The sequence below is a fragment of the Eriocheir sinensis genome, chromosome 69, assembly GCF_024679095.1.
Source record: "Eriocheir sinensis breed Jianghai 21 chromosome 69, ASM2467909v1, whole genome shotgun sequence".
In the NCBI taxonomy this organism is placed as follows: domain Eukaryota; kingdom Metazoa; phylum Arthropoda; class Malacostraca; order Decapoda; family Varunidae; genus Eriocheir; species Eriocheir sinensis.
The window spans coordinates 4,340,276-4,351,500 of record NC_066577.1 but is presented as its reverse complement, the minus strand read 5'-3'; the positions used below and the strand labels follow the sequence as shown (position 1 = coordinate 4,351,500).

Here is an 11,225-nt window from a genome sequence, read left to right as displayed (position 1 = left end):
CAAGTCATGAAGAAAAATGTTGATTCTAAACATGCTAAATTTGCTATCAGAAATAACCCTTCATTTTACTGCTAACTTTATCTTGAACACATAGAGATGTATTACAATGTGGTATGAAATGTGGTTTGACAGAACACTGCAGTAAAGTGGAATGTGAAGTTAACCATTGAGTTGCCGTTGCTCAACATGACTTTGATTTGACGGTGAAGTGCTAAGACACGCCGCAGTGAAGGTTGTGGGCTGGGCATTGAAGCATTGGAGAGGTTCATTTTCGTTGATCACAATTGATCAGAAGCACAATAATATCAGTACGGATGAAGTATGTAATTAGATTTTCTTAAGTGATACACGTACGATATATTACAATTTCTCAAGGTAGTTTTTTCTTTGGTTACTTTGCCAAAAGCTTGTAGCTTTAATGCAATCTAAGGCTACAAGTTTATCGAAAAACTTACTTTCAGTTGTCTTATATTAACTTATCTTCTTGGCAACACTGACATGAGTGATATCCCAGTATCGAATCCTGACACCAGTCATCAAGTCATTGCATAACTTTTGTTCAGTACGGTCATAGAAAAAAGTCTTTTTCATGAAAATATCTACGAATTATTTGAAGAATACTTTCATGAAGTATTTGCATTTTGTTCACAACATCTCCTGTATTCGTATTCCTGTTCTTAGAAACTCAATACTTAATGCTTGTATCTACCCGGTCCCTGAAATGCAACAGCAAGACTTAAGGTTACAGGTCTCAGAAATAAGGTGTCACATAACTCAAATTGAATGTTAGGGTGTGAGTTATGTAGCCCGCCACACATCTTGTTCCCCGCACTTGTTTGTTGTCAAGATTTGCTGCAGCGTGTTACACTTGACAACATGCTTTTGAGGGTAAAGACCTCAAGCAGATAAATATCTCCTAAAGGGACATCAGACTCACTTTGAGGAAAGAAAGGAAACTCCTTCTTGATCATCAGAGGGGAAGCGGAGAAGTCCATCCAGAAGCACACACCTTTCGTTATTTGTTGACGGTAAATCCACTGGCTGCTCCATCGAGGTGCACACACCTGACGGTACATTAAATAAAACGGACAATAAAGCATTGGCAGGTAATTCACCTGAGGTCATATTAAAAAAATGCAATGTTTATTTATTACTCTAGTAAAGGAGCTACTGAGTCTTCTTGAATTGTGAAAAAAATAGTTGCACAAGGTTAAGAAGGTTTGGGATAATTATGTGAAGAAGAAAAATCAGGATGCCTCACCCCAGTAACTTGTCTGTCTTCTTCTAAGTGTGGCTGGCTGTCCAAACTTCCTCCAAGCCAGCCATAGCTGGAAAGGTCGTGGGAACTGCACTTTGCATTACCTGAGAAAGAGATTTACTTGGATTCACACAGACGATGAGACCCTAAGGTCCAGCGCAGATGATCTGTCTTTAAAGCTAAGAGGTGACACCAAACGGGCATCAAGACGACTTTTGCCTTGGTGAACATTAACTTGGAGAAAGTGGTTCTTGAGTTTGTTTTCAAATACATTTATCATCCGTGTTACAAAGGGCCACTGACGGCGGGAGTTTATTCCATCCTCGTAGAACAACATCGGGGAAAAATAATTATAGGCAGTCTGAAGCCATTTGTTTACATTTAGGATTAGGGCCATTACATCTCATTGTCGGTCATATCGACCCTAAACAATTAGGGTTCATTCATGTTTGTAAAGTTAATGAACACTTTGAAACTCTCAATCCGTGTCCTGTGGAAGCAATGTTTCTCGAGGGAACATATTGTCATGACGTAATGGCCTTTCCTCATTGGGTATATTTTATTGCACGCGTTTGCTTTAGGGATTTTCGTCACCCATTATAGTCGACCTTTCTACTCTTAGTTTTCCCTTGAGTCCAACATCAAACTACAGTTACCTGAAGAGCATCTCCCAGTCATTATTCAGCAACAATTTTCATGTCCTCAGAAATTTTAATATTGAATAATCGAGTTCAGCATCGATGTACATTACACCCAGAACAGCCCGAGAACAGAGCCCTGGCGGCCGGCACCCAGCCTGGACTGGCTGCATCAATGGCCAGCGTTTGCCGTCTGATGCTCAGCTAGTTCCCAGTCCATTTGTGCACATTGCCACCGCTTCCTTGTCGTTTGGTTTTATGACACAATTACTCATGGCGTGAAACTTAGTCGAACACCTTTTGAAACATATGAGAAACAATGTCCTGTGATTTGATTGTCTCGGGCTGAAAATAGGTCACTGTAAAAGATCAGTATGTTGGACAATCTATTTCTCTATTTTTTTCTAAATCTGTTGTAAATCTTTTGTTAGTGAATAACCTTCCAGGTAACTGTCCAATTATGCCATCCAGGAGCTTACTTGCCACTGGTTAGAGCAAGGGGATTGAAATTAGGCGTTTTTATGTTCCCTTTCTCAAAAGGTGAAGTGGCGTTCACTATCTCCCAGCCAGCAGTGGCCATTCCATTCCGAAGAAATATCTCCATAAATGGGATACAAGGTGCTTGAGAGCGTCCTGCTGTCTGTTTCGTTATAGTAGAGCCATTCATTATTTAAGAACCATGAATTATAAGAGTATATAGATATTTTTTTACAAGGAGTATTAGTAATGTGCTCACTGCTTACCACTTCTGTCTACGATCACCTCCTCGCAAACATCTCCCTCCAGATTGCACTTGAACATGGCTCCGGGTTCAGTGATCTGGGCTGAGTTGCAGAAACTGGAGTTGGCGCGGGGAGCACCCACCAAAACCCTGCATGTTCAAAGTTGGCACATTAGCCCAGTGTGTACATCCTGCCTTCCCCTTGCCTCTGCCGCCCCCAAATGATGCTGTCTACTAACGAAGCTTGCTGAGCACGTACTGACAACTTGAAACCGATACGATTTCGAGACTCCTCAACCATTCTCGAGCAACTTGAAGTTAATGTGGAGCTCAAATAGACCGGGGAAAGTGAACATGTTATTGGTGAAAACTAAAGTTGAATCAAAGTCAGCAAATAATCATACAACAGCCTTTGTTAAAGAATAAATATGAACTAATTGAGTACATGAAACTTTCCTTAAAATATAACTGTGAACAACTAGAGAAGCGGCACTGCTTCTACCGGAAGTGCCCTGTGCTTGGCTGGTGCTTGGGGCGCTGAGGTAAGCACTAAGGCAATGGGATGTCTTGGGTATGCAGGCATTATGGTACTGGTGGCATAAAGGCAAAGTATAGGAAAAGAGAGGTGGACCTACATTATGCATGAGGTATTTGTATAAGCAAAGTCAGTACTTGGATGAGCATAGATATAGATCCAACAGAGGGAGAAATACTGCACTGCCTTAGCGTGAGGCAAGTGAGCACCACGGTGGGACATACTCTGAGCTGGAGATCCTGCTTGACATGACAATTTCAATTTTTGTAAAATTATTTGGGTTGAGACAAATTAATAAAATATTTAAAAAGCTGTATTACATATCGATGTAGTCTTAGAGGAGAGGTTGACTGTTTATCAGTACATTGGTCTGTCAGCTAATGATGTGAATCTTTCCCATAAGAACATAAGAACATAGGGAGACTGCAAGAGGCCGACTGGGCTATACAAGGCAGCTCTAGGTTCCCCCCTTTACCACCTGTCATCCTCGTCCATGGTCCACATCATGGCGAGTTGCCGCATCTCTCTCAGTCTTTCATAAACAACAAATCTACTACTGTAAAGAATCGAGCGTGGGCATCAGGGATCATCACCACCCACCAGTTTGTGTTGTTTTTACTGTTATGCAGAAGAGCAACAGAGAAGCCGAAGTAAGACTCCCGCCCTTGGGTCGCAAAGTAAGGATCGCTATACACATCCGCTGTGCGAGGCTCCAGATTGAAGCAGGAGGTGAGAGGAGCCATCCACAACATCCACAGCATCCCCGCCAGGAAGCAGGGCACCCTCATGCCCCGTGCAGCCATCTGGAAAACAAATTGAGGGAAAGTCTTCTTATCAATAACATGGTTGATGGTTAAATACTGCGTCCACCAAGCTATTGACAGCCCGCCTTTACAACCTCTTGACTTTAGCAGAGCGTGGTACACGACAGAAACTCTAAAGATATCCAGGTGCTTCTAAGTTACTGACTCATTCAAACATGCGCAACGTATATATTTCTATAATTATATGGTTCATTATCGTTTATAGATTTTTCTTCAGTCTAACCAAAAATGCAACGGAGTCCCGATTTAAATGTATGAAATCAATCAGTGGATCTCGATTTTTCCAAAGCTTGTGAATGCACTGAGGTAGAGTATACCAAATAATTGAGAGAGAGAGAGAGAGAGAGAGAGAGAGAGAGAGAGAGAGAGAGAGAGAGAGAGAGAGAGAGAGAGAGAGAGAGATTTACATAGATTTACATAGAAAATCAGACCACACAGACCCCATGGTCCAGACTTGGTGGTCTGTCCTTAAACCTAAGTGATTTTACATTAATCAGAAGACTCCAAAACGTTGCATTTCTACTCTAGTTGATATTAAGTTGAAGGAAGTGACGGTCGAGCTTATTTTTGAAGGAGTCAATCGTGTTACACTGGACCACTGATGATGGGAGCTTATTCCATTCTCGCACTACAACGTTGGTGAAGAAGAGCGAGAGAGAGAGAGAGAGAGAGAGAGAGAGAGAGAGAGAGAGAGAGAGAGAGAGAGAGAGAGAGAGAGAGAGAGAGAGAGAGAGAGAGAGAGAGATGTACTTCGCAAGGCCTGGTGACCCCGCTTGGTTCGGCATCCTACGCAGGGCTACTGCCGAGGCCAAGCATGCCGACTTGGTGAGGTACAAGCATCATCCGACACGCCAAAAAAAGGCCCAACGCCGGGAGGTCTGCAAACGGATGGCAGCTACCTGCATGTGGGCGAAGGGGCGGCAGAGAGAATACCTGCAACGGAAACTTTACGAGCCAGGAGTCGGCAGCAAGACCTGGTGGAGTCTCGCTAAGGAGCGGTAGGGGACTAACCAACCCCATGCCGTACCCCCACTCACCAGGCCTGACGGATCCACTGCCACAAGTAGTGGAGATAAGGCATCACTCCTCATGAATGAACTGTTCGTCGACAAAATGAAGGTTGGTGACCCGGGACGACCCTCATCTGTGCTGCCCAAGAAACCGACCATGTTGTCTCCTCTCTGTGTCGGTGATGACAGTGTAGGCTGAGCGGCTGCTCAGCTCGCTGGACGTGGGTATAGCCATTGGCTTGGATGACATCAGCCCAATGCTCCTCAAGAACTGCTCCAAGGAGCTCTCAAGTCCTCTCTCCGTCGTCTTCACGTCTTGCTTGAGGGAGTGCAAGTGGCCCTCAATATAGAAGGAGCTGCGTGAGGTTCCACAAGGAAAATTCGAGGTCTGAGCCAAGCAACTACAGGCCCATCTCCTTGCTCTCTGTGGTGGGCAAAGTGCTGGAGCGTGTGGTGGCTGGAGTCATTTGACAGGGGCTAGCACGAGAGGGTATCAGGACACCTCTCCTCCCGAAACTGACCTCTCTTTTTGGATACTCCGTTGACCTCTATTCAGGAGCAGTAAGTAGCGGGCTTTTTTGTTATATTTTTCTTTACTCCCTTGAACTGTCTCCTTAGCTGTAAAAAAAAAAAGTGCAAGTTTCAATTTCACAGGGTTCCGTGCTCAGCCCAGTCCTGTGGAACATAATACATCGATGACCTCCTCCCTCAGCTATCGGCAGTGGCAGCCTACGCCGATGACTGCACACTCTCCCGCCATTCTGCCTGCCCGACAGCCAGCGTGCCGTCGGAGAGATCAACAGGCAGCTCATGCTGGTGGAGCAGTGGGGAGAGGAGTGGCAGGTCACCCTCGCCCCGGAGAAGACGCACGCCATGGTCATCTCACGGTCCCTAGACGCCTCTCGAGCAGTCTTAGGCAAGCTGTGTCTTGGAGGCAAGAGTCTGCCCCTCCAGGACCATAACGGACCATAATAAGGTCCTGGGAGTGTCTGTGGACCAAAGCATGCGCTTCGACCACCACATCCGAGCTGTTGCCCGCCAGGCCTCCCTGCAAGTCTCTGCCCTGAGAAGGCTGGCGGCAACCCTCGACCCACTGGGCATCCTCATTCTCTACAAGGCACAGACACGTTCGTATCTAGAGTACGGTGCCTTGAGCTGCATGTCGAGTGCTGCCACCCACATGCAGAGGCTCCATGCAGTGCAGCGACGAGCACTGCGTCTGGTGGAGGCCAGCGAGCACCCGAAGGAGTCGTTTGCCACCGTGACGTCGCTGGAATACCACCGTGACGTCTCAGCACTGGTGGTGTACTACAAAGCCCAGGTGCAGGGGATTCCCCACCTCAGCACCTTGAGGCTTCCTCCACGCGCTGCCCAGAGGTTCAACTGGACTGCACTCACCAGTGACCAGCTTGTGGAGGTGCCTCGACCCCACTCGAGGCAGCACCAGCGCACCTATAAAGAGACGGTGGCGGTGGCAGAGTGGTTAGCGTGCAGGCCCTCATTCAGCACGCCATGGACAACGTCGGTTCGAATCTCCACCGCCGAGTGGCCTAACAGCCGTATTCTCAGTCAATCTCTTCCCCCTTCCCGCGAGTAAACCAGGCTTCGTGAACCAAACGAAGGGGGATGAGTAGGAGGAATATGCCCAGAATCGTCCAAAGTGGACTTGTTACAGAAAGTTTGAGAGAAGAGTTCAGCCTTAGAGATAGATGAGACGGCGGTACTGCCGTCAGGGTTAAGTTTAGGAGGGAAAGATGAAGAAGTGAAATTGGAGGAGATATTTTTGGCTTGGTGCCAGAAGTCATGGGAAGAATTAGAAAAAGCAAGGTTTTGACATTTTCTGTTTATGAAAGATGTTTTGGTAAGCTGAAGAATAGAGTTGGCACGATTCCGGGCAGAAATATAAAGATCATGGTTAGCAGGAGTGCGAAGGCTCTGGTACCTTTTGTGAGCTGCCTTTCTATCTTTGACAGCACGAGAACAAGTATGATTAAACCAAGGCTTTTTAGCATGAGGAGTAGAGAAAGTACGTGGAATGTATGCCTCCATTCCAGAGACAATCACCTCTGTAATGCGCTGGGCACACACGAGGGGTCTCTATCCTGGAAGCAGTAATCATTCCACGGGAAATCGGAAAAGTACATCCTCAGGTCGTCCCACCGAGCTGAAGCAAAATGCCAAAAGCATCCCCTCTTCGGTGGGTCCAGAGGATGTACAGGAGAGATAGGACAGGATACAGAAATACGGTTGTGATCGGAATAGCCCAACGGAGAAAACAATTTGACAGAGTAAGCAGAAGGGTTAGAGGTAAGGAAGAGGTCTAGTATGTTGGGCCGGTCTCCAAGGCGGTCGGGAATACGTGTAAGGTGCTGAACCAACTGCTTTAGGTCGTTGAGGAGAGCAAAGTTGTAGGCTTGTTCACCGGACTGGTCAGTGAAAGAGGATGAAATCCAAAGCTGGCGGTGAACATTGAAATTTCCCAAGATGGAGAGTTCAGCGAAGGGAGAGTGAGTCAAGATGTGCTCCACTTTAGAGTTCAAGTAGTTAAAGAATTTTATATAGTTAGTAGAGTTAGGTGAGAGATAAACAGCACAGATGTATTTAGTAATAAAATGACAATGAAGTCTTAACCAGATGGTGGAAAATTCTGAAGAGTCAAGGTCGTGGGCACGAGAGCAAGTGATGTCGTTGCGCACGTAGGCGCAACATCCAGCTTTGGATTGAAATTTAGGATAGAGATAATAGGAGGGAACAGAGTAGAGATTGCTGTCAGTAGCCTCAGAAACCTGTGTTTCGGTGAGGAAGAGAAGATGAGGTTTAGGGGGGGAGAGATGGTGTTCCACAGAATGAAAATTAAAACGAAGCCCGGGAATGTTGCAGAAATTGATAAGGAGCTGGTTCGAGGAGTTATCAAGACACCTCTCAAGTCGGCAGACTGAAATGGAGTCCTCCCTTGGGGAATTTTTGGGCTCCTCCCCCCAGGCGGAAACTCCGAGGCAGTGCTATGGTGCGCCATTTTAAATTTAGAATTTTGGGAAAAGCTGTGTCTGTTGTGTGAATGTAGTGTGGTGTGAAAAGGGAGAGGATCTGTCTTTAGAGAGCATGCTGAACTACTCTCTGGTGTTGATGAGACAATAGGGAAACGGTTAGTGAGGACATGGGAAGGGTCTTTGAAGGGCTTCAGCACCCTCCTCGCTTCCCATATATACCTCACCAGGAGTAGCTTACTCCCGTTTCGGTAGGTGTCTTCCTACCTACTCCTAATATATATATATATATATATATATATATATATATATATATATATATATATATATATATATATATATATATATATATATATATATATATATATATAATAAAGATGTGATACTTCCACTCTACAGTAGTTTAGTCAGTCCCCACTTGGAATATGCGGTACAGTTTTGGTCTCCCCACCATGCAAAGGACATTGCTAAATTAGAAGGTGTTCAGCGTCGGGTAACAAAAATGATCCTTTCCTTGCGCAACAAATCTTACGAAGAAAGGCTTTCCACCCTTAACATGTTCTCTCTTGAGAAACGTCGCCTCCGAGGAAAACTGATCGAATGTTTTAAAATACTTCATGGTTTCACGAATGTAGACAGAACAAAATTGTTTATGATCGATGACACTTTGCGAACGAGGAACAACGGCATAAAACTCTAATGTAGACAAGTAAATTGACTAAATTCAGACTGCACCAAAATTTTCTTCACCGACGTTTTAGTGCGAGAATGGAATAAGCTCCCACCTTCTGTGGTCTATTTAACACGATTGACTCCTTCAAAAACAAGCTCGAACGTCACTTCCTTCAACTTAATATTAATGTAGAATCACTTAGGTTTAAGGACAGACCACCTAGTCTGAACCATGGGGTCTGTGTGGTCTGATTTTCTATGTAAATCTCTCTCTCTCTCTCTCTCTCTCTCTCTCTCTCTCTCTCTCTCTCTCTCTATATATCTATATATATATATATATATATATATATATATATATATATATATATATATATATATATATATATATACACACACACACACACTCAGAGCCCATTTACTGTTTTCATCGCAAGACAAGAGCACTCGCTAGTGGTAGTAGTGGTAGGTTGCCCTATCGGTTTTAGTTAATTGCCAGTCATGAAGAAACACTCACCTTGTCCCTCCCTCTCGCCCACGAAAATAAAACTGAAGGTTTTCAGTATATCACAGGTCTTAGTACGTCAATAAGAACATAATATTGAACGTCACAACCAGTCTGGCTGTTTGACCCCTCATCACTTATGCTACAGACTGAGACAGAATTTGAGTCATGTCATCTATTATGAAAAATAACAGGCGTCTCCTCTTGTCACGTTTCCGGCAGATTAAGTATGACAGAGAGAGACAATGTAAGTTACAGTTTGTTGTCTCTGATGAAATATGGTAGTAGTAATGATTTTGCTGTTTGCTGTAGCACCGGACTCTTTTTCCATATGAAAATACAGATCATACGCATGAATTTGCCCGACATTTTTTAGTATAATTTTACGTTTTCCACTTACTTCTCTGGGACGACGAGGACCCTTTCTCCCGAGCGTGTGATGAGCACCAACTGGAAGGAGACGGGCGGCATCCGGGCATTCTATATTGCTGGCTGCTGTATTGCCACCTCTCCCTGTTGTTACTCTATAGTGTATTTTCAATCGACGTCACGCCCCGGTGCAACACGGGAGTGTGAGACCAGCAAACGCGGACAATTTGAACCTTGTTGTGGCCCCACCAACATAGCTGGGTGTTATCGCGATAAGTTATCGCGATACTTTATCGCTGATAACAAAATCGGGTTATCGGCCATCCGTTACTTATTTAAATATATATCGGTATCTTCGTTACTTTTGTAACCAAACTAGCGATAATCGCTAATTTTTTTCCGCCTCTCAGAAAAAAAAAACGTTGTCTCCCCACTGGGCATGCGTGGCCCGGTGTTGTATGAAAAAACTTCGGGGTATGAAATATCTTCGGTGAAGAGATTTCATACTTAGATCATATCAACATTGAAACACTAGGTTATTTTTTTATGTTACTCAAAAATATACATATTGATTTTTTTCTCAACATTTTTCGTTGCTGTTATATATTGTTATCTGTTCATGTTCACTCACTTTTCACCGCGTCTCTCTCTCTCTCTCTCTCTCTCTCTCTCTCTCTCTCTCTCTCTCTCTCTCTCTCTCTCTCTCTCTCTCTCTCTCTCTCTCTCTCTCTCTCTCTCTCTCTCTCTCTCTCTCTCTCTCTCTCTCTCTCGTCAAATTCTCACAACAATGCAATGACCCAGCAATTATAATGAACAGAACGCTTGGCTTCATAAGAGAAACTTGTTATTAAAAAAATAAAGATGTAATACTCCCGTATTACATCTTGAAATATGCTGATCAGTTTTGTTCTCTCCACCATGCGAAGGACAATGCTAAATTAGGTGTTCAATGTCGGGCAACAAAGATGGTCTCTTCCTTGCCATAAAAACAGTCAATACAAAACGAAATGAGTAGAGTGTGAGGTATGGTGACAGGCCTTCACCTAGATAAAGAACGTTCGTCGCAGGATATGACATTATCACCACCACCTCCACCAACACCACCTCCATCAGCTCTGTCACCACCAAAACCACTATTACCACCATCATCAATAGGGTGGCCATTTCCAAATTTCCAAAAAGGAGGACACTGCATATCGATAATTATGATATATATATATATATATATATATATATATATATATATATATATATATATATATATATATATATATATATATATATATATATATATATATATATATATATATATATATATATATATATATATATATATATATAACTGAATGTAAATAAAACTTTCACTTCTAATGAAATTGACAAAAAACAAATAGATCTTACTGCACAAATAAAACCTAGCTGTATCCTCACCTTGATGCCTGGAGGTTTATTTGTTGTATGTTTGTCCTCTAGCAGCCAGCTCCAATAGTTTCTCGTTGGCCAAAAATATCTTGTAGTACATAGGTCACTGCAGTCTTCCCCTTATACTTGCTATCTCCACAGCACAGCGACACAGTGTACAAAAAGCATGAAGCTCATCCTTTCTGCTTTTAGCAATGTGAGAGATGTAACTCACGCAGTGACAGCGTTGCTTGTACAGTTCCTGACTACTGTCCGAGTGTCCGACTGTGGCTGCCGACCTTGGCCTC

At 43.9% G+C, this 11,225-nt stretch overlaps 1 protein-coding gene across 1 annotated transcript in view; it reads right to left on the bottom strand.

Moving 5' to 3' along the window:
* LOC126988417 (integrin alpha-PS3-like) overlaps positions 1–10,966 on the bottom strand; it is a 36,555-nt gene extending 25,589 nt beyond the window's left edge. The window contains exons 1-5 of the mRNA XM_050846475.1: positions 10,948–10,966; positions 3,753–3,955; positions 2,640–2,767; positions 1,262–1,362; positions 938–1,064 (exon numbers count right to left, since the gene is read on the bottom strand). Of these exons, the coding sequence (XP_050702432.1) occupies positions 938–1,064; positions 1,262–1,362; positions 2,640–2,767; positions 3,753–3,955 (559 nt within the window). The 5' untranslated portion in view covers positions 10,948–10,966. The remainder of the gene's footprint in view (positions 1–937; positions 1,065–1,261; positions 1,363–2,639; positions 2,768–3,752; positions 3,956–10,947) is intronic.
* Between the last annotated feature and the right edge of the window lie 259 nt (positions 10,967–11,225).